This window comes from Apis florea, unplaced genomic scaffold, assembly GCF_048593485.1.
Source record: "Apis florea isolate Af1SG1 unplaced genomic scaffold, ASM4859348v1 contig_3203_pilon, whole genome shotgun sequence".
Classification (NCBI taxonomy): Eukaryota; Metazoa; Arthropoda; class Insecta; order Hymenoptera; family Apidae; genus Apis; species Apis florea.
In genome coordinates this window covers 5,121,220-5,145,868 of record NW_028256723.1, presented here as the reverse complement: position 1 = coordinate 5,145,868, position 24,649 = coordinate 5,121,220, and the positions used below count along the sequence as shown (strand labels likewise).

The 24,649-nt window shown below is 23.7% G+C and overlaps 2 protein-coding genes across 4 annotated transcripts; both read right to left on the bottom strand.

Annotated features, from left to right (window-relative positions):
• Positions 1–148: 148 nt before the first annotated feature.
• Positions 149–18,529, bottom strand: LOC100869826 (nose resistant to fluoxetine protein 6). The gene is made up of 11 exons (XM_012486994.3): positions 18,136–18,529; positions 8,625–8,836; positions 6,784–6,995; positions 5,931–6,022; positions 5,236–5,429; positions 4,766–5,101; positions 4,185–4,384; positions 3,064–3,196; positions 2,639–2,828; positions 1,261–1,403; positions 149–997 (listed from the first exon to the last, which is right to left on the bottom strand). The coding sequence occupies exons 1-11, from the start codon at positions 18,392–18,394 to the stop codon at positions 500–502; spliced, it is 2,469 nt and encodes an 822-aa protein (XP_012342448.1). The 5' UTR covers positions 18,395–18,529; the 3' UTR covers positions 149–499.
• Positions 18,530–22,746: 4,217 nt separating this feature from the next.
• Positions 22,747–24,643, bottom strand: Dak1 (cytidine/uridine monophosphate kinase Dak1). 3 transcript variants are annotated; one of them, XM_012486997.3, is made up of 3 exons: positions 24,063–24,643; positions 23,650–24,000; positions 22,747–23,514 (listed from the first exon to the last, which is right to left on the bottom strand). In XM_012486997.3, exons 2-3 carry the CDS (start codon positions 23,968–23,970, stop codon positions 23,236–23,238), a joined length of 600 nt encoding a protein of 199 aa, XP_012342451.1. In that variant the 5' UTR covers positions 23,971–24,000; positions 24,063–24,643; the 3' UTR covers positions 22,747–23,235. The 3 variants fall into 3 exon arrangements, with proteins under 3 accessions (XP_012342451.1, XP_012342449.1, XP_003693829.1); XM_012486995.3 differs by having other exon boundaries at positions 24,491–24,643; XM_003693781.4 differs by having other exon boundaries at positions 23,650–24,072.
• Positions 24,644–24,649: the final 6 nt, after the last annotated feature.

Genomic DNA, 24,649 nt, shown 5'->3' with positions numbered 1-24,649 from the left:
AATGTTGAAGTTGAATTGATCTCAAAGAGTTATATATAGATTATTTAATCTCAACATTAAATCTCAACATTAAATAATCTATATATATTTAAAATGTTATATTAAATAATTCTTAAGAATTCACTTAAAATTTCATTAGATTAAAAGACATTCTTAATTCACATACAAAAAAATCACTGTTTACTTGATTATATTCTATTCTCAGCCACATCCAAAAATAACTAGCATTTTTGAACAATAACAAAATAAAAAAAATATTCATCAGTAACACTAATATCAAACAAATATTTTCAGATACAATGTAACATGCTATTGATCATTATTTATAAAAATCTTTATATAAACAAACAAATAATTCTGGGATAAAATATTATCCCGCTTTTTTTTATTGTTATTTCCTAATTTTTCTTTCAATTATGTGTAAATAGATGCTTGACCAGCAAGCAGATTTAATATCTATGAATCGATTAGTTACTATTATTAGTATTCATCTGATTCATTATTTGAAGTTTTTCTTCCTGATCAAATCCTGATTTACGGATGATTCATAACTATGATCTATTCTAGTCTCCATTCCAGAATTCAACTGAGTTTTATCCGAGTCCTCGCTATAACCATTATTGTGATGGACATTTCTCATTTGTGACCACGAATTTTTGTCTTCAGATCCGATCACAAAAATAAACGGACACTTGTCATCTTTATCATCGTCTTTTAAATTCTGATCGTATATACTGCCTATTTCAGATTTCTGATTAAAAGTATTTTCAGAATCTTGTATCATTGTAGATGACGAATCTTCCGTAGAACGATAGATTTCTTTGCTGGAATCGGTAGAACCAAACATTTTTTCTTGGTTTTGTTTAGAAGATAGATTCGACTGATTCTTATGAGACAAAAAAGCACGATCTAACGTCATAAATGGCATTTCGAAGCACAATGTCCAAAGTGCAGAAAGAAACATTGTGAGACAGAGATTGCTGAAGAAGCTGCGAAGCTAAATGTTTTGATAAATAATTAATTAGTTAATGATATTTATAAAATGTAAATTTAAGATTAATTTCAAATTTAATTTAAATTAAAAATTAGATTTGAATTAAAACTTAAATTAAATTATTAGATTATTTATTAAAATAGATATTTATATTAATGTCATATATTCAAAATTTAGAATTTACATTCTGAGAATTTGAAAGTTTGAATTGTATTTATTAAAAATTGATATCAGAATTAAAATTTTTTAAATTTATGATCACTTACAATTGCCATAGTCGAAATTATACCAGTAGTACGAACTGATCCAGCTTCTACTAATAAAAATACGAAATGGCACAGATAAGCGCTGTAAGTTAATTTACTGAAAGGAACCCAACCCTTCCAAGAAAGAAAATGATTCACGAAACCTTAAACAAAAAAGAGTATTATTGGAAATTTCATATTTATTATTTTATTAAATTCATTATGAATTTCATTAATAAATATAATTTTTATGATATGATATAAAGTATCTCAGTATTCTAGAGGTTTAGGACAGATTTTCTTATAAATATTAAATTAAATATTTTTTAAGCATTCTGTTAATATAAATACTCGGCATAAAGAATATATGTATATTGTAATATCAATTAGGCAAAGAAAATAAAATTGATTAAATATCGGAATTGTTTTTTGTAAAAATTTTATAGAACAAATACAGAAAAGGAAAGAAAATAGTGGGATAAGGATAGAAATAAGATAAAAATTGGGGAATTAGTGCCATCTTTAGATTGCCGCAAATGAAACATAAATATAGACAAAGAAAGTAGATAATAGAACAAAGTAGAGATAAGATAAAAATTAATTATTAGCGCCATCTCTTGAATATTAAAGCAACATCTTTTCCAAAGTATTCAAGAGATGACGCTGATCTATTCTATCTTTCTCTGCTTTTGAAATATTTTTGATATATAAGAAATGGCGCTGATAGTCAATTCTTATTTTATCTCTATTCATATTCTATTATTGACTGTCATTTCTATTTGTATTTTTTTGTAGCACTCTAGAGATGGTGCTGATTTTCAAATTTTTACTATATATCTTTCTTATTATTCTATTATTTTTTCTTATTGTACAAAATTTGTAAGCTCAAAAAATGATTCCAATATTTAAATAAATTTATTATATCTTCTTTATATAATATATTGATTCAAAATTTAAAAAATCTTATTTATGTTTTATTGTTTAAATTTGTATTGAATTTGCAAATATTAATATTTCTTATTATATTATAAATAAATAATATTATATACAATATATATAAATAAATTTAATTATATTATAAATAAAAAATATTATAGAAATTATTATAGGTATATTTTAAATGATAAATTTATTCTATGTCAATATATAGAAATATGTTGATAACTTAAATATAATATAAATTAATAATAGTAAATCATTAATAAAGAAGATGTAAAAAAAAAATTACTTTTTTCGAGATTGATATTTTAAAAACATGTATGAAATTCAAATTTCATGTTTATTTTATAATTCGTTTGTGATGTTTATGTTGGAACTGAATAATTTAATAATACAAAATATATAACAAAATATATAATATATTACATTTAAATAAAAATAATGGAGATTTAAATCTTACCTCCATATCCATGGGCACAGCAAAAAATAAGCCAAGAAATGGAAAGTGCAAAAATTTGCCTATGAAAACCTGCATAAAAACTCGCTTCTAGTTCGTTATAAGAATAGTTATCGAAGTACATCCATAAAGGACACATGAATATGAAAAAACCAGAAGTTATAGCTATCAGCCAACCAAGAATCACATATATCTGAAAAAATATCGATTTTATTAATCGGATATTGGAATTAAAAAAAGAATACATCGAAATATTTGCTTCTCTGTTTAATAAATATATTTAATATATTATGATAATTTTGTTTTCATATTCTCATAGAATATTTAATGAAGTTCTATGAAAAATTTTATGTATTAAAAAAAATTTAAATGAATCATAATTATACTTTTGATTTATATTATGTTTATTTTATGAAAAATATACTTACGGTATGAATTTTTATATTTTTTGATTTATTTTTGTACAATAGATAACCAAGAGCAATACCAATAATATACGATCCATATCTATTGTAAACCTTTGTATAAATTTGCATATAAACGTTGACCAAATCAGTGTTACTAACAATAAAAAAATAAAAATATTAATGAACAGAATATAAAAATATATAGACAACTAGTTTTTATAAAACTAATTAAAAATATTTATAACCAATAATGATGAAAATTTTTTAATATACATATGTATGTTCACATATTTTAGATTTATGAATATTATGTTTAAATTGTTTAAGTTAATATCTAAATTATTTAATTATCTAAAAAAAAAAATGTTTGGCTTAAAAATCTGCATAATACGTCCTTATATATATTGAAATAATATATTTCATTATTAATAACATTAAGATATTAATTATAAATTGAATATTTGAAATCCATCCAATTTGTAACAAAAGAACAAAGAAAAGTCGAAGCAAAATATCTTAAAATGAAGAGTGAGTAGTTATATGCCAAATAAATCAGACATTCCAACACAAGACATGATAATAAAATGAAAAGAAAAAAGAAATACAGGATATTCAAAAAAAGTTGTGCTAAATATTAAAGATATATAGTGGTTAAAATTAATAAAATAAATAATAAATATAATATAAATAATAATAATAAATAATATTATTATAAGTGCAATAATTAGCTAATGCATTTATCGATTGATATTTCGATTATAATTCGTTATTTCTTCAATTATAGTAATCGAAATTAATCATTTATAAACATTTTTAAAAAATAAATTTTATTATATTATTAATTGATCTATTGATTAATTGATTAATTTATCGATGTTCGAAAACGAAAAAGAAATTATATTTGTACATAATTTTTACTTAAAAATTGAATATTTTATTATTTATATAAACATTTATTATTTATAAGTTAAACTTGTATGATTTTATATGTAATGAATAAATCAAAAATATAAACAAATATTTACTCAATATTATTCTTTTAATCTTAATAAATATTATTTACTATTAACATTTAACACATCTTTTTGTCGATACTTTATAGAAAACACCAGAAAGTAAAAGAAGTAAATTGCTGCACTCACTCCTTATAATAGAGCATAGTTCCATTGAGCCTGAGATTGAATGTTATTAGGAATGGTATTAGAATGGAGGTAATTAGGCCTAGCAGGAAAACGAGCCAGAAGAAAATTTCTCGCGTGAACTTGAGCATAGGGTATAAGAAAATCGGCGACAGCCAGACGAGTTGCATTTCGGTTGCCAAATACCAAGATTGAGACATGCACTAAAAACAAAAGTAAGAAATAAACAATTATTGAATAGGTTGCATTTAAAGATTTTTCCATTTACTGTGTACAGCATATTAATTTTTTTCTCTTTGTTTTCTTTCTCTTTTTATTGTAACTTAAAAATAAAAAACGTTAGAAAATGAATTTAAAATATTTAAATTTTAATAAGAATGTTTATTAAATTTTTGTTGATTAATTATATGCATATTTTTTAATTTTTAAACAAAATATAGAAATAAAAAATACAAATGCACAACTGCATTACTTCCTTTCAAAGTCATGCAATATAGAAAATGATAGATAACAGATAGAAATCGATTCATAATCAAATAATGCACAATGCACGCAAAATAATTACATCATTATATCCTACTTACGATTCTAGGTAGATGAATATAATTGTTCAAGTAAAGTAAGTTTGTCCACCAGTTTTCTCGACAATAATCTCTATTGGCACCTATCCATTGATCCCAATGGGGGCCTGAGCTAACTTTGTAAAACAAAGTGGCGTAAAATCCAATCATCATAGCATAAGCCGGAGTTAATCTTAAATAACGATGAAGATAAAGACCGATCACATTGAAATATTCTCTTGGACTTTTCTCCTTTTTTATTAAAGCTGTGTATGCTATTAGAACACCGCTTATGAGAAAGAATGTGTCGGTAATGAGATTTGCATTGAGTACTAATATACTAGCCCAATTTTTATGCATCTTGAAAAGTATTAAAAAAAAAATTAAAAATACCTATATATTTTATATTTAATAAAATATACTACTGTATACTTTATTTATGCGCTAAAAGTTATTAAAAAAAAAAAAGCAATTGAAATTTTTGGTATTATTACCTGTAAAATCTCGTTCAAGTTCATTTTAACCCCGACCACTTCTGTATAATAAGTATGACCATAAATAATCCAGCAAATACTGATATAACGTAGTCCATCAAGGCAATTGATCGAATTATAATGCCTGTTCGTTTTTAACAAATTTTTTCCATTCGTGTAAACAGAGAATGAAGTCAAAAGGATATGTTTCTTATCTAGATAAATACAATTCATTTATATATTAATTATAATAATGAATAAAATTATGAATTCTTAATAATGATATTATTAATTGAAAATTTATTAAATAATAACAAACAAAATGAAAGTTTATTTTGTTTTTAAAATTTTTAATATAAAAAACCTTAAAAAAATAAAGAATCTATAAAAAACTTTCCATAAAAATATCTTAAAAGATATTAAAATTTTTATAAAAAATTACAACAAATTTTTACATATTGAAATAAGTATATCGAAAACTATATAAGATTGATATGAACGTTTTATGCAAGACGAACAACGTGTCCTTAACACTGATTATTATCGCATGATTAAGAATATTTATCGGTCATATTCGATGTAATCTCGCGATTCGATCTTTTCCTGACTTCTTTCCTTCGTAATTGCAATGAAAACAAGATAAAATGATTGATCGATGGATTTTATCAATTATCGATCAATTAATTTTTACTTATATAATTGAATGTATATCTCACCTTTTTGGTTCAACGTACTCAGATGGCCTTGTTTAGCCATGTCGTAACTCGTGCTGGCAATTATCACTATTACGAATATCACCAAGATCGATCTGAAATTTAATTCAATCCATAACCACGTTGCGGATATATAGATGAAAAATTATTTTTAAGAATTAATTTAATTTTATAATTTATAATAATATAATTAATAAAAATTATATTAACTTAATAATTTGTATATGTATTTATACAAATGTTGTTTAATATATATATTCGTACAAAATGTTATTTTAAGGAAATATCTATTATTTATTATTATTATTTATCTTTATAATTAAACATTTTTTGTTGTAACAATATTATCTATTAAAAAAAAATAAATAAATATTTGAAAAATCATTATAAATATATATCACATATTAGAAAAATGTCATAATTCAAAATTTTCACTTTTTGAATTATTGATATAGAAAAAATTATATTTGTTAGTAGAATTTTGGATATGATATTCTTATGGATTTTTAAAACGATTCGAATTATTCAAAGTCGTTTTCTCTAATCTAATAATTTTTAAAACATGTCATTTTTCAAATGTGCTTGAGGAGATCAAAATAAAATATGAAAATCTGATAATATTTTCCAATTCCACTTCATTCTACTTTAATATTATTTTTGAGAAGAATCTTTATCTTTATTAAATAATAATATAAAAAGTATATATAATAGATAAAATTTCGATTGACAAGTTTGCCGTGCGATATGCGCGTTCAACCTTGCCCTCGAAGCACCGAGCAAACAACGATGCCACCGGTTTCCCGTTACTGCAAAAACCGCTCGTATTAGAATACGATATGTGCATAAATCTACATACATGTAAACCCAGTCACTTGTGTCGAATACAGCTCGATCTGTCTCTGCGGTCCGGCACGAAACATTTACCACCATGTCCACGCGGTCCTCTACCTTCAGAGGGTCGAGGCTGAGTTCGAGCGCCTCCTGGATATCTGTTTGATTGCAACTTGACGGAACACACCACATCCATTCGTAGTTCGACGAACGACCCGATTTCCAGCTCGTGTGTCCCTGAAACAAGAAGAAAAATGCTCTTTCCTTAAAATTTTGCTTTTATTTTGATATAGAATAGAGGTGGATAAATACCCAAAATTTGGAATAAGTTGATAAAGTTGGCAAGCATTCTGAAAAATTTTGATATGTATTAATTAATTGTCGCACGGAATTCCTGAACGGAGATGGAATACGCTACTCCTTCTATCACTAAAAGTAGTTCAATTCTTTTCTGATGAATTTTTGCAAAAGAACATGACTCCTACATTATTCCTATTGTTACTACTACATTAGACATGTCACGTGACATGATTCTATGCTTGGTTTTGGTGAAAGCCTGATCACGTGACATATTTCTGCCTAGTATAACAATAGTAGTGGGGATAATATAACGTATTCTCATTTGTATTCTTATATAAAAATTCGCCAGAAAGAAATCAAGTTATTTTTAATGGTAGAAATGATAGTATAGTGATCTTTAGTCCAGCAATCCTGTTGTCGTACTTAAAATTCTAATTGTACCTGTTACAGAATCTTTCCCGAAACTTGAGAATCTAATTTCTCAAGTTTTCTTTTTAATTTCTCAATTTCTTTAATTTTCAAGACATGCATATGTTTTTATTAAAAATTTAAGATACAATGAGGAAACACAAACATTTGTAAGAAATGTTTTTTTCTTTTACTTCCAAGTCCAACGAAACGAATAAAATAAAGAAAGAAGCTTGTCTCAAAAATTCTCGGAATTTAGCATTTGCTAAATTTTACAATTTAACATAAAAAATATATATAGATATATAATTGTCTGAGAGCACTGAAAGCATCAAGATTGATGTTGCAATCAAATCCAAATGTCAACTCCTGAATCCCAATTTATTTATCATGCAAATTTAAAAAATGATTATTCATAATAATAAATTATTCAACGTTTTCAAATAATCATCTTTTAATGAAACATTTTGTAAACATACATTCAATAAGTATCAAAAATTAAAATTACGTTATTTTTGTGATATTCTAATTATCGTAAAAACTTCTGATTAAAGATCGATCTTGATGTAATACGTGATGGTATTTTATATCAAATAACGATAAAACGACAAACTGTCAAATGAATCTTAGTTCAAACATATTTTCGTGATAAAACGTTTGTAATAACATTTTTAAAAAAATTAGGAAAATATTCTTCCTTCTTCATTCTTCTAAGATATTATTAATCAAATATATATATTGTTAATAGATGAGATACGAAATAAACCACATCGATATACTTCTTTTTTTAGAAGTAAATTTCACGAAAAGAAGAGTCTTGATATGATACGTTTCGTGTTACTGTGAGTTGCACAACATTCTTGGTAATTTAAGAAATGTGACGTAATTGCAAAATCTTGGTCAGAAGTTGGTTGGAAATTTATAAGATTACATGTATGCAATAAATTTTGATTGTTTCAATTGAAACTCGAAAATCTTTTTAAATTAGCAATAAAATGATTTTTAATAAAAACCAACAAATAAAATGTTTTTAATTAATCAAATTATTATACAAGTTACATACAAGTGATCAGAAGTACTTTTTCTCAATAATAATTGATCAAAGAAATGGATAAAAAGAGAATGAAAATTATTAAATAAATATTTGTATCTACTTACCGAGGCAATAGCTATATTCAGAAGTAGATCACCTATATCGAGTTGGCGTGGTTTACCATTGTCCTTCGCGATTTCAAAATTTACCGTGGCGCTGCAAGCCTTCCCGGTGAATCCGTGTTCATTTTTCACTTGTAAACATTCATCATAATTACCTAGTTGCTGATAATTGCCCGTAATTACGCCTGGTGGGATTTTCACTGAGGCATCGTACACTAGAAATGAGAAAAAATGCATTTTTCCGTTTAATACTTTCTTGTCTTTTTTTCTTTCTTCTCCAATTTAACCTCAATTTAACCTACAAAGTTCATTTTATACAAAAAAGTTTAAAAACTGAAGCTTGCACGCGCACTTGTTTAACAATAAGTTATTGACAAATTTAAATAGATGTATGAAAATTGGGAACGAGATGCAAAACGTGGGATGTATACTTACACGATGCGTATATCTTGACTTCGAAATGTGATTAGAAATAAGGATAATGATTGAATAAAACCGTATCTTTTTTTAAGATGACAAGCAATACGTAATTTAAACGTATTCGAGAGAGACAAATTAACAATTAGTAAATAACAGGAAAACTGTTGTATCACATAGAAATGCAAGAATTGAACGAAAAGAAAAATACATATATATTGAAAAAAAAAAAAAAAAGAATGTGTTGAACTTATATTTAAAAATAAAAAAAAATGAATATAATATTTATAAAATTAAATAATTGAATAAATTGAAATAATAGAAAAGAAGAAGTTAATACATTTATAAATATAATATTAAATATATATATATATATATATATATGTATGTATGTATTAAATTCGAGATAACAATTTTCGAGGAAAGAAATACTCCAAAAAAATGTTATTGAAATGTTTAATCGTAAAATTACTTTGAAATTCAGAGAATTTCGGGGGGATGCATTGCATAATCCTATTTATTTAAAATATTAATTGTCAAATTTTTTGGGCTAATTTAAATAAATCTTGATATAATATGATATATTTTTAATTTTTTCATGTTAAAATAAATAATATAGTTATATATTCAAGATCCACTAGGCCGTAGAATATCTTAATCTTCGCGGTTAAATGTCAATGCTCTTTTAATACGAAAGTGTACATGCAATGGTCAATCAGACAGGAAGTATACGGAAATAACGCGGGTAACGCATGAATTGCGAAATTGGTCGTCTGATAACGGATTAAAAACGAGAAAAAGTGATGTGCGCAATGGAGCGGATTTTTCATTCATGTTCGATAGCGAGAACACACTGGCTACTCGCAAACAACCCTGCCTAGTTATACGATTATACAATTTCATCTATTTAAAGTTGATTGAACGAAGCGCATCGATATACACAACGCGCGATTGTAACGTGTAAACACGCCGTGTTACATAAACTGGTAATCGAAACTCGTAAGCATTGCGCAAAGTAGAAATCGCAAAACTCAGTTCAGAAAATATATGCTTCTATCTGTGTTCATTACAATAAATCAATAGAGATATTTAATTGACAAATATTGAAAATATAATCGTATGATTTGAATCGTGTCATATTTGAAGAAAAAATGCTATGTAAGTACAATGGCATGCGATGTAAATATGTCTTCTTATGGTTTAATAAAAATATCACTATTTTTATATTTTTATTAGTGACACTTTTTTTATATTGTTCTCTATTGTTCTCCAGTTAGAATTTCATTACTTCATTAAACTTCTTGCAAATAAGATATAAAACTAATTATGTGCGATGACTATTCTAAACTATTCTTCGATGAAAATTTTCCATAATGATAATTACACGCCATTTTAACAGAAAATACGTCATCTTCGTAGAAACGTCTGATCGGGTGTCTTTTACCTTTCGCAGAACCTTGAGATCGTTCACTCAACGTATACTATCGGTAACCTTCAGCCACAAACCACGAGGAATTATTGTAATTGTTTGTTAATACTTTTTCTTCTTCTTACAAAAAATAACATTGGATAAGAAATTCGTGATATAATAAAATTATTATATATACGTATTACATATGAGTAAAATCATAAACGTAAAAAAAAAAAAAAAAAAACTTTGATTTGAAATGAAAAAGATATTTCAGAAAAATATAATAAAAGTATTAGATAATATTTGAAGATATTAAATCATAAAAAAAAATATAGAATTTATAGGAAAATTTAAATTAAAAAAATTAAAAATATAATGTACAGATATGAAATAAATTTTCTATAATCTAAATATATTTCTGATCTAAAGAACATGATGCAAAAGACGGATTTTTATATATATATATAAAATATTGAAAACATTTTCAAGAATTCATTTGACTACTATAAATTATATGACTAGTAAACAGTATTACATTTTCATTTGAAATTCCGATAAAGAAAAAAAAAATAATTATATTTTTCTTAGAAACGACAAAGGTTAACAACATCTTGAGAATCAATCTGCTTAAATGCGCACTTGCAATGAATGAAGCGTTCTAAGGTCATGAGTTCGTTTGCTTCCTCACCGGTATCTATGTACATCGATGACCAGCTAGTTGCATTCTAAGTATCGCGCCAAGAAATATTTTTTTTCGAAAGAAAAATTTTCTAGTTTGCGATATATACGAAGTGTGATTCAGTAACACAGTAAATTCTTGCAATTTTATGATTATACTTTCCATTGCACGCTATATATCGTACGTATTACGCATATTACTTGCGTATATATTTTTCTTTTCTTTGTAAAAAAAAAAAAAAAAAAAAAAAAAAGTATTTTTCCAATAGATAATGATATGGAAATTTAACAACGATATAGATTTAAGGAGAAATTCTTTCTTTGATTTTGTTTTTAAAAAGGTTGTGTATATCTTTAGCCAAAAATGTAACAACTAATAAAAATATACATATTTTTTTGATATAAATGAATTATTTATTTTATATCGAGCATGATATATAACTAAAAAAAAAATTAGAAGTGGTTATAGAATTATCGAAATAATGGTAATACAACGAATAAATAAGATCAATAAGATTACTCGAAACGACTTTGGTGATATTATTAATTATACAACTGATTATCCAACAAATTATCCAAATATATTTGGATAACAATAATCAATAAAACAAAGCAAAACAATGATTTGACTCTAAATAAATTAAAATTAAAATGGAAGGTTATTGTATAAATCATAATGACTTAATAACATAATATGTATCTAAAGGTCATCAAAATATGAACTGGTCTCTTTTTAAATAATACTTATATTATTAATGGACATTATGATCAGCAGATAACATATCATAACAAAGATTATTTGGTTGTAATAACACTAATGTTTTGTAAAATAATGTTTTCTAATTGGTATAAGAAAAGTCAGAAAGAGGAAAGATCGATCGATCGTCAGCGAGCAAAAAGATCGGTTCTGATATACAAGGACGGTCATCGGCACAGACGTTATTCTTTAGTGACCCAGTTTATACTTGTCTCATGACGCACAGTTCAATTCACCGATGGTGAAACTTTTTCCTCATTCAATTATCTTTTTTTTTTTTTTTTTTTTTTTTTCACATTTCCTTCTACAAATCCTTGGTAGTTCATTAACATTTCGTCAGATGACATCACTAGTAACTATTTACCATTTCTGCAAATTTAATCAAAGATTAACATATGCCTGTTTGATGTCTTAAAGAACAAAAAGAGACATTTTTATATCATTTTTATCTGTTCCGTAAAGCGATTAAAATAATAACTTGTCGAAACATAGTGAAGATAAATAGAAGGTCGTTAAATAGAAAAATGCAGGAAGATTGTATGATGTTGCAACTTAACCTTAAACACCGCTTACAGTTCTTATCGAAAAAAACAGGAATGTGTCGAAACGTTACAGGAAGAAAAATGTGTATGCTAACTAATAATAATTAATAATAATTATTATTGATGATATTGTTATTATTATTGCAGGATCGGATTTTTCTTTCTACATTGTTCTTTCATCGTTTGATGTCCGTTACCGACGGTTTTAATTCACATTAATAAGTGTTCTTCTTTCAGCTTTTAGAAAGAAATGCTTGATAATGATAGTAAATGGAAAATATGATACATATTAACATTGACCCTAATAATCTTGCAACAGTTCTGACTGGAATAAATGATTAAATGTTATCAATTCGAAAATTAAGAAAAATTTTTTCATTAAATTACGAGATTCAATAATGCAGCAATTTAATGTGTCTCCCTCGTATCTATTCAAAGTTAATTTAATGTCAATATTAATTAGTTATAATGAAAATTATTATAAGAAATATTCATTGATTATATGATTATGAAATTATACAAAGTTTGACAAAATTTTTTATAGCCAGAACAGGTTTGGACATATTTCATTTAATATTATGATTCTTGAATTTTAAGAACTTGCTTAAATTTTTTGTTGAAACAACATTAATCATCGGTTCGAAATTCATCCGATTTGTCAATTGTTTTTTTTTTTTTTTTTATGTTAATAAGAATTGTTTACTTTTTAATTTTAAAAAAGAGAAGATCTATCTATTTATTTAAATATAATTCATATAAAAATTCAATATAAAAATTTTCACTCGAGGTAAATAACCTGTTCCCACCTTGATTTCTCCATGAGATCATTTTACGAATTTATTCAAAGAAGAAGAAAAAAAAAGGAAGAAAGTAAAGAGATCATCTTGATCCAATTTTTCGATTTTGTTCTGAAGTCATTCGAATATTATAAAGAATAAATAAATAATAATTAAATATTAATTATAGCAGAAAGAATCAAGTTCAGTGATATTTTCTACGATGATTTCTATCCTTTCTATTTTGAAGGTCCTTCTGCAGTTCACTGGCCTATGTTAAATCAATTGAACGAGTCTGAACCAAACAGATAATCGCTTACCCAAAAGCTATATGTATGAACATTCTAAAAATGTTCAGATTACAGAGAAAATAAGTTTTATCTCGTCATTTAAATATTGCATTTAATTTTTTTTTTTTCTGTATAACGTTAATCTTAAATTTTAGATCAATTATTTTATTCTGTCGCTCAAAAGTTTTTTCAGTTTTTTTTTTCTAATCCCGATTTTACTTTGTCACATCATGGCTCATATTATACGCATATGATATACATAGATTTGCTGGGAACTGGAATATTTTATATTAATATTTCAATATGTTATATATAGTTTTATGATCGAAAGAAATGATTGGAAATTATATATAGGGTGTCCATAATGATTCGAACTATTCCTTTAAAAAATTAGATTTAAAAAATTGTAATAACCTTTTTCCATAATTTTACGCATTCCTATATTTTCAATCAAAGAAACAGATTCTATTTTATATTATCCAACTTAATTAATAAATTAAATAATTACTTAACAAGTTTTTCAAAATCACCCTTCATTTGTAATGAAGTGATTCGTTTTCTTTATTAAATTTCGTACATATTCGTATATATTGAAAATTCTTTGAAAAAAATTTTTTTTTATCATATCTTACGTTATATTATTCGTATCATATTCAGAAATAACGGAAATTCTATCTACCTTCGCTGACAAGTGCACAACTGCACATAGAAGCAACGCTACCAGTTACCACTCATGGCAGTGTCCGTAGCACTACCAATTTAGGTAATAATATAAAAAAAAACCGTTGTAGCTAGAGGAAATAAGTATAGATTTGTAAACATTGTTTTTAAATATTTTAAATACATAAATTTTCTAAAAGTTAATTTACAATTTTATATGAGAATCAGAAATTACAGGTTGATTTTCAATACTTGTGATGCTGTATAGTAATACAGTAAACAATTTCTCTACAACAACATCTATCTGTATATAGTAAAATTTAAAAATATTGTTTCCCTTATTATCAAAAATAATGAATGTATAAATTTTCCCTCCTTAGAAAAAAGATGAAATGAACATTTTCTTTGTTCTATCATATATCTGTATAGACATTGTTTATAAGTCTATTTATATCTTACTCCTTTTTTTCTTTTTTATTTAATTTACAATTGTTTGTAATATAAAAAATAACAATGTTTCTTATATTTTAAATAAACAATTAATTATACTGGATCTATAAATGAAATTACGAATCTGATTTATTATTTGTTCTAACGCATGCTATGATTCATTACTTTTTATTTTTCATTTAAACCGTATAACAAAATTATAAGATAAGGATTTAAAATAAAATAAATTTGATAAGAATCTTTTAGCAACAAGTTCAAATTCTTATCTTTTTGTTTATCTTTCCATATTTTCTTTCATTTATTTGTTGTAAAAATTGACTTCTTCTCAAAAACTCAAAAATTTTTATTTATAACGTTCAAGATGATTTTTATACATAAAAAATTTAAAATGTTGTGCTTCTGAATATGCATTTACACAAATACTATCAAATATTCTTAATATTATTAATAGATTTTTATAACAATTTATTTTAGGCAAGTTTATAAATTACATTTTAAATTTAATTCGAATTCAATTAGATTCAAAATACAACGCAAATTTATAATATTAATTTGTGATAATATATTGAGGTTATCTTATCGATGCGCTACTAGCGGGAAATTACAACTCGTTACTTTAAATAAAAAAAAAAAAAAAATGCAAGAGAGGTAAACAAAAAATCAATATCGATTTGATATTCATCATGATATGATAATTAAATAAGAATAAAAAATTCTTAGAGAAAAATACATCAAAAAAAAACGATTGAAATGTACAAATTTCCATAAAAAACTAAATAAACAAATAATATATTTATTTAAGTTAACTTAAGAAAAATAAACGACAACAAAAGTAAACGAAATCAACAATTCAGAAGTGGAAAATAGATCGACTAATTGTTATTGTTATTAATTTAAATGAAATTGATCGCAATCTCTTAAAATAAGAAAAAAGTATTTTATTTTTAGCTAAATATATATATGTATATGTATATGCACGTAGATTTATATATATTATATAGAATTAAAAAATAGTGCGTTAACCTATCTTCGTCTTGGTTTAATCATGGCTTGTAAGAATCATTTGCTTGTAAAAATGAAGGAAGAATCTAATTCATTATCTCTGTGTAATCTGTACTTTATATATTCTATATCCTACAGGATATCTTATGCATGTCTACATTGCATCTTTCTTGATTAAAATGCGACAATTTATTATTTTTTTGTTAACAATTTATTTTGTTACCAATTGGATAGTATAGGATGATCAAATAAAAAAAATTTTAAATTCGAATTTATCCGAAAGATTGAGTTAGAAAACATCGTGGACACAGTGAAATAATTCATAACTTAAAGTTATAAATTTATTCATATCAAGGAAGCTTTTCTGAAATTGAAGAAATAGAAAGTAAAAATCATTGTCAGTTTATACATATATTATATATATTTATAATTATTATATTTATATTTATTTATAATTGAATAGCTATCTAAATAGATAAATATTTTGAAATAAAAAATTAAAAAAAAAAAATAATACTCAAATATTATTATAATAGATAATATTATGTATATTACTATATATATTTATACTATATTATTATGTATAAAATATATAAAGCATTTCATATATATATAATAAATTCTTTAATGTTAATTATATTTGCATATACAAAAAATTGTTTTGAAATAATTCTAATCTTTTTGCAAAAGGATATTGTGATCTTCGATTTGATTGGCATTTGAATATTTTTAGAAATATATCGGAAATATTTATATCTAAAGTAAAAATCTATAATATTTACCGACACGATCAAAACAGAAAGTCTTCTTTTCTATCATTTTGTTTAAAATATAAAACTTTTTCGCAAAAAAGCTATATAAAATGCGTAATATAGTAAGTAAATTCCGCTAGAATATTTTTCGGGAAGAATTTATTAACATAAGAATATAAATTTTCAGCCACGAAGAAATGAAACATGCAATAGAGAAATAAATGATGACTAGTAAAAGTAAATTCTATTGAATAAATACTTATTAAAATATATATATATATATTAAATATACTAAAAAGAATTGTAACAATATAATAATATTTTAAATTTTCTGGATTAAAATTTTATTAAAAGCATATATTTATTTATAATGTTATTATTTTATGGAAAACTTATAAAAACTATGAAAATTAGAAAAGTGAGATATTATCATTATATACTATCAGTTTACTAAAATCCTATTATTTCTTTTGAGCAAATTAGAAATCTTACTTAAAAACTTCCATATTATTTCACAATAATGATGACTACTAATTCCTCTTTTTGATTAATCTTTCATAATATTCACATCCATTTGAGTAAAAACAAAATTTCATTTTTGAAAATTTTTATTAAATCTTAATTAAGAAATTTCTTAACTGGTTTATAAATCTATTAAATAAGGAAGCAGTAATAATAATAAATAATCATAAATTTTTCAGAATTTATATATATATATATATATTATATTGAAAAAATTTAATTCAAATAAAATGAAACTAAGGATACAATGGTTTCAATGTAAAAATTCTTAGTAACTTTTTAATTTTTTTAATTTAAATCAATTGTTGTACGAAGCTCTATATGATTATTATTAAATATCAATTATGATACTGATAGTAATAAAATTATCGATAAACTTGATTCCTTTAAATAAAAAGGATATTGATTTAAGATGTCCTCTCCATATACATGCAAGTCTTCATTGGAATAGAGGTTGCAGAATATTTAACTTTTGATTGATTTTACAACTTCGTTATATTTCTTCTATTGACTATAATCTTCATTATATCTTTTCTACTAACTATATGTTTTAGGTAATCGTTACCTTGTTGGTGATCTGAAGTGTTGATTGAGAAATTGATATTAGTTTCTTTTTATAGCAAATAAACCAGAGATCTCTATTACAGCGGCGATTGGTCGTTCGTTTGAAAGATTAAGATCTGTGATAGCCGAAAAATCTAAAACCCATTTCTTTAAGTCACTTTTCTACTTTCTCTGTTTAGTCATCTACAACCGCCGCATTATGTTTAACTCTTAAATTACACATTTGTTTTACTTTAATCAAACTTTTATTTTTGAATGTGGAAAAAACTTATAATTTTACAATTGAATTGAAATCATAATTGCAATGTGCAATGGATACAATCCTTTTTATTAACTTCGATTTTGATGAATCAACTTGATGAAAAGATAAAAATGAAAAAAAAAAAAAAAAAGAAACGAAAAAAATACAGAAATAAAAATTTGAAGAAAGAAAAAAAAATTTCAAAAAGACTATATTTATATCTCAAATTTTATAGCATATAAATAAAAAAAAAAATCAAGAAAAAAAAAAGAAAATATTTTTGCTATCATTAAAAAAATTTATAGAATTAGAATTATTAAACTTAATATTTCATATTTACAACATCAACACTTTTGATTATTAATATTTTATTTTACTTTAATAAGAGTAAGAGTACTTCAAGATAAAAAATAAAATTTGTAATAAAAAACTATTTAATAAATTGTACTCACTCTGCAGTGCCCATGGTGTATAACGATTAAGCTCTTTCAAGTAAACAGAGCTGTCTTTGAGGCACTCTTCTGACGCTCCATCGAGGGGTGCAAAGGGTTTTGACAGAAAATCCAGTAATATTCTTTCAGGTTTATCAACTGTTAATTCAGTGAATCCAACCGATATTAATAAAAGAAACAGAAAACCAAACGAAATGAAACAATCAGATTTACGATTAAAAATTGGAAATCTATAAAATAGAATATCACAAGATTCCATAATGTCAGATTATTTAGTGTAATTTGACATATGTGTCTTTTCGACTAAAGCACGTGGTGTACGTAGTCACGTGTACACTAGTGGCCCTAAGTATGCACGCGTAAAAGGAGCGTAAGAGACGTCAAAACGTGAACTGTACGTTCTGTCAATCGCTGGTGCATTTATATATTGCTCGAACCGCAGGCATGATGAGGGGGATAAGAGCATTCGACTTGACGATGGGTATACCTCTTATCGATGCGACCAAAGGATTACGCGTGCGAGTAATATAGTATTTCTTTTTCAAGGGGCATACGATGAAATAGATAAGGATGAGGGAAAAAAGAGCAAAAAAATAATAGGATCGCGTTAAATATATATATATATATATATATATGTACAGGAACAAAAGGATCGAATGGAAGAGAGTTGTATAGAAAGATATCTTCGGTTGTAAATCCCTGGATGGACAAGATTTTTTCCCTGCATGAATCAACTTTTATTTATTATGTTTCAATTGTTTGTTTATTCAGTTCAACAATAATATTCAAATTAACAATATGAATATTCCTCGTCCATTTTTACACAATACAAATTATTAATAATGAAATGTATTTTATATATGTATTTATTAATTTATAATAGTTGTTATTGGGAAAAGTCCTTTAAATTAGAAAAGTGTTAAAAGTGTTTATATTATAATAAGGAAAAGTGAGGAAATATCGGACAGTCAAATATTTAAAATATATTTGTTTTTTCTCTATTTTATTTCTGATCCAATTAATTATTATTCAAAGATTCGAAGATTCGGAATTGTTTGCAAAGCAATATATACTAAAGCATTTAGTAATTAATATTTTGACGTAAATAAAAAATAATAAATATGTATTGTTTTGATTAATTTTTTAATTTTCTGTTTTATAATATATCAAAAAAAATAATAGAAACAATTATTTCTTAGAACTATAAGATTTTATTAAGATTAATTTCTGATTATGTTTTTGTATATTTATACATATTATACATATTATAGATTTAATTATTAAAATTGTAAATGTAATGTTTAATTATAAAGATTTAAAAATTAATAATGTACGGTTCAGTAAAATTGATTATAATGTTTCAGTTAAGAATGAATGGAATCACAAAATAGTTATAACCAAAAACAAGAGCAAAATCATATCTTTATATATACCGGTAATATATATCGTTTCTTTATTACTGAATATTATTACTTTTTCTTAAAATGAATAAAAAAATAGCGAAGCAATTCAAAAAACAATTTCGTTTAATATATATTTTACATACATAAACGCGTGGAATTTAATTTAATTTGGATAATTTTACTATTTTCTGATAATCAATTGATTAACTATATGTTCCCTAAATCATTTCGAATTCTTGTAATTAATATAATTATATTATTTAACACTACAACTTATCGAATAATAAATTTGTTTTTTTTAAAATATAACTTTCATAAAAATAGAACAAGATTTAAATAAATATAGGAATTAAATATATGAAATGTGTAAATTTTAATACTTTATTATCTAATTGAAAAAAATGTTCTCACAAAAAACTGTATTTCAAAATTTGAAAAATGCTAAGATTTTAAGGAATTTCATTCCCTATAATTAATAAAATAAAATTAATAAATATCACATCATTTTAATTTTCAAAGATACTTCAAAACTTTCTAGAATTTTTAAAAAAGAAAAAAAATTAAAAAATTTAATATACTTTTAATCATTTATGTGGTAAATTAAATTTGAAATTAAAAAACTATACTAGCAAAAAATTATTTAATTAATGTAAAAAAATATTATTCGAGAAACTATACAAATTTCAATAATTCATTTCATTAATAGCAGAAAAGTTGGCAATCGAAAACAACTAAGAAGAATAAAACGAAAGAAAATTGATGTTATATAAACCTGTGAAACGGCCACGTATTTAGCACGTAATTGTCGTATACAATTAGAGGAAACTATCAGGAAAAATATACGATAAGTTTATTGACCGATAATCATATGTACAAAGAATATTGTTGCTAGGAAAAAAAAGTCAATGCGTTGATGTTTTAATTGAAAAATGAGAGAGAGCAACACAGTCAAAGCAAAAACAAAATAAAATTAATGCTCAATCTATATCTAAAAAATAATGCTCAATATCTAAGAAATTAGAATGGTTAGGTAAATCTTTTTTCTTTTTTTTTTTTTTTTTTTTTTTGCATAAATTACTGAAGATAATATTCTAAAATTTAATTTTATTATAAAGAAAACATAAGTGAATTGAAATCTATGATTGACATAGCTCCTTAATATCAGTAATCAGTATGATTTTATATAATTGGACGATTTCAGATTTATTTCATTTTATCTGACAAAATTTAGAACGACTTTGAAACTTCTTACGGGTATTAACCTTCGTTACATAGAAAGTTGGTGACTTCGAGGAATTTAAGAAAGTTGTCTATATGAACTCTACTGTTTGTTTCATAAAAATTATCAAAAATGAAGAATGTAGGTTAGGGTAGAAATTGCATTCAATTCGTCCGTCATCAATTGGTTTAATCTTTCTTTGTAAAATTAATTCAAATTTTAATTGTAATCTGTTTATATTATAATGAAATTTCTCTTAATTAATTTAAAAGATTTTCAAAATTTATAATTTATATAACAATAAAAGTTTGGTATTTCGAGAAAATTAGAAATCCAATTTTCTTTCGATTCGTTATTATATCAATATAAATAAATAATAACAATCGAATCTCTATGGATGAAACGATATCTAGATTCAATCCAATAAACTTTGTATTAATCACGATGATTATCCATACAATAATTTGTTTATACAAGATAATGCAAATAAGATTCGAATCTTCATTACACTTTAAAATTTTTAAATTTTGAATTCTAATTCTTAAAGTAATTCTTAATTCTTTCTTAATTCTTAATTTTTAAATTATGACGTAATGATAAATTTTTCTCAAAAATATTTTTAATTTTCATTATAAAATCTATAAACGATGTTTAATATCTTTGATATTACTAATGTTATCGAACAGATTGCGGTTATCACTTTTAAGATCTTTAGCAAAGAAATCATCTTATTATATATCCTTAGTATCTGTGTATATAAATACAAATAATTAAACATTCTGCACAATATAGAAAAAAAGAAAGTAAAAATTGAAAACATAAATAAGTAAAAAGAAATATATATTTAAAAAAAATATTTAAAAATCATATAAAAAAAAAGTTTTTAAGTGAATTTTCAATCCCAGAATTATTTTCACACGTCAGAGTTTCGTGGTAGTTGTAATACCTTATTAACGATACATATTTCGGTTATCTCGATGAGAAAGTTGAAAACGGGTCGATCTTTCATTGGTGAAGGCACGTTAATACGAGAGCAGGGGCCAGTTTATAAGAAAAGAATTCAATGCTCTTTCAATGTAAAACTTTATTTTTTCCATTTTATCTTTTGTCTTGTAGTTTATAAATTTGATTATGATTTTTTTTTTATTTCAATGTTAATATAGTCTTATAAAAAAGATATATTTTTTATATATATTTATATCGTATATATTATATTTATATGAAGATGGAATTATAGATATGAGTAATCAAAAATATTACTTAAGAATCTTTGTACACTATGCTAGACAACATTCATATATGTATATCTTCAAAGTTCAATGATTCATACGTAACTATACACGACCTCGGAAAGAATCACGTCACTGTGAATTAATTTTGTTTACATTTCTAGTATAGATATATTATTAGCATATGATATTGTTAAATAACATGTAAATAATTATATCGTAAAATGTAAATTTGTACTTTTTTATCTTTTTATCTTTCAATAAACTTTTTTATTTTTTTTTCTTTTAACATTTTATTAAATTTTTATCTAAACTTTTATATATATATATATATTTTTTTTTATAAAGAAAGTGAAGAATTAAATTTTAAAAAGAATTATTGCATTATTTGATCACATATCAATCTAGTTTTGAAAAAAAAAATATAATGATAAAAAGATAGATCATATTGATTTTGATGACAATGATAATGATAAGAGATATTGCTTTTTTCTAAAAGTTTATCAAATATAACAAAAAGAATTAATAGCAAGAATTTATTGAAAAATAAACAAACAAATATTGTACTTAGAAAAAATAATGTCAATTGACTAATATTTTAATAAAATATAGAAAATAAAGGTGTTTAAAATATCTAAAATAAATTTTTAAAAAATACTGCGTAATATAAAACTGATATTTTCAATTATTGTATTTTAAGAATTTATAAATATGTCATTAAAAAATCAAGTTTATAAAAAGGATATAATAAAAAAGCAAATTAATATTGCATCAAAAATATATTTTACATATAATACATATTCATATAAGCATAATATGTATATTTATCTCTGATCATGTTGCTAATTTTCCTGCATTATTTTCTCTAAACAAAACAAACATTTCATAAACATATTTGGGAATAATTTTATCCAGAAAATTTTGATTCTATATAGATATTAAAAATCATAGCAAAATATTTGCAATTTTTATACAAAATATTATTATAATCTTAAAGGTTATAAATAATGAACTTTACAAATCAATTACATTAACTACATTAACAAAACAAAAAATATTGAGACAATACATTAAAGTTGGAATAATTTAATATCTCCTAAATGCAATATAATACAAATATAATACATTATACTAGTCTGAATAAAATATTTTTACAAAATATATATATTTTTTTCCGTAATAAAATAATTAAATGCAAATAGGACATAATTTGATCTCACTAAGATCATTAAATTTTTTTATTAATTCATCACCAACCTATTTTAGATAAAATTTCTTTAGCTTCTTCAAATACTTTCTCTGGTAATTGCATACTATTTACTTTATATACCAAGCCTTCTTTCTCAAAATATTCAATTATAGGTAACGTATTAGAGATGTAAGTTTCATGTCTTTTGACTAAAACTTCCTCATTATCATCAGATCTTCCACTACCTGCTGCACCACGATTTAAGCATCGCTGAGTACATACTTCTTTACTACATTGACAGAACAATACTCCTTTTATTACACATTTATTGGACATTGCCTATTAATGAAATAACATGTTAAAAATGTATATATAAAAAAAATAAATATTATATCAATTTATCTTTTAAGAATATAATTTTCAATTATTTTAACGATGTATATAATACTAATAAATTTATTGTTAATTTTATACCTCATTCCAACCATCAATATTATCTTGATTTCGTGGAAAACCATCAATCAGAAATCTTTTATGCGGACTATCAGTCATCTGCATCGCACGATCCAGAAGACTACAAGTAATTGCAACAGGTACAATTTTTCCATCTTTAATATAATTTTCAATGAGTTCTCCATATTTCGAATTGGAATTCATACGCTCCTCTCTTAATAGATCACCAGCTGATAAATGTACATAACCATATTTTTCATTAATGTTCCTGCACAGTGTACCCTTACCTGCACCAGGACCTCCCAAAATAAATAAAACTTCGAATTTCTGAATTTCAGACATTGTAAAAAGTTGAAGTTTACTTGAAAATACCTTGAACATAAAATACAGATAATCAGTTATACTTAAATACTTAAGTTCTCGGAAGTACTTACTTATATACATTTTGAATACAACTTCAAAACATTAAGGCGGGCTTTTCAAAATTATATACAATTTTATTAGAATTAAATTTTTAGCTATTATAATTATTTACATAGCCATTATTATATTATAATATAATAATTTTAAAATCATAAATATATTTAAAAACTTAATTGATATATTGATATATTTTTTTATAGTTATTTATATTCTATACATTTTGATAATTTAAATATTTAATATGCACATTGTTCGAAATACGAAATTTCATATACAATAATTTTATAAAATAAAAACTTTATAAAATATTTTATAGAATAAAATAAATAATCAATTTTTATAATAATCTTATTTTAATATATATTCATTTATATAATGTAATATATTTTTTATATTATTTTATATTATATTTATATATTATATATGTTATACTACTTACTATTATTCAAATCAATATGTTCAAGTAAAATCTGATTAAATTTGGCTTAAATCCTCTTTTATCTTTCAATTAAAACAATTAAAACGTTTTTTATTACTTATTTCTTCTATTAACTATTGCGTCGAATTATTATATCGAATTATTATATTATTAGTAAGT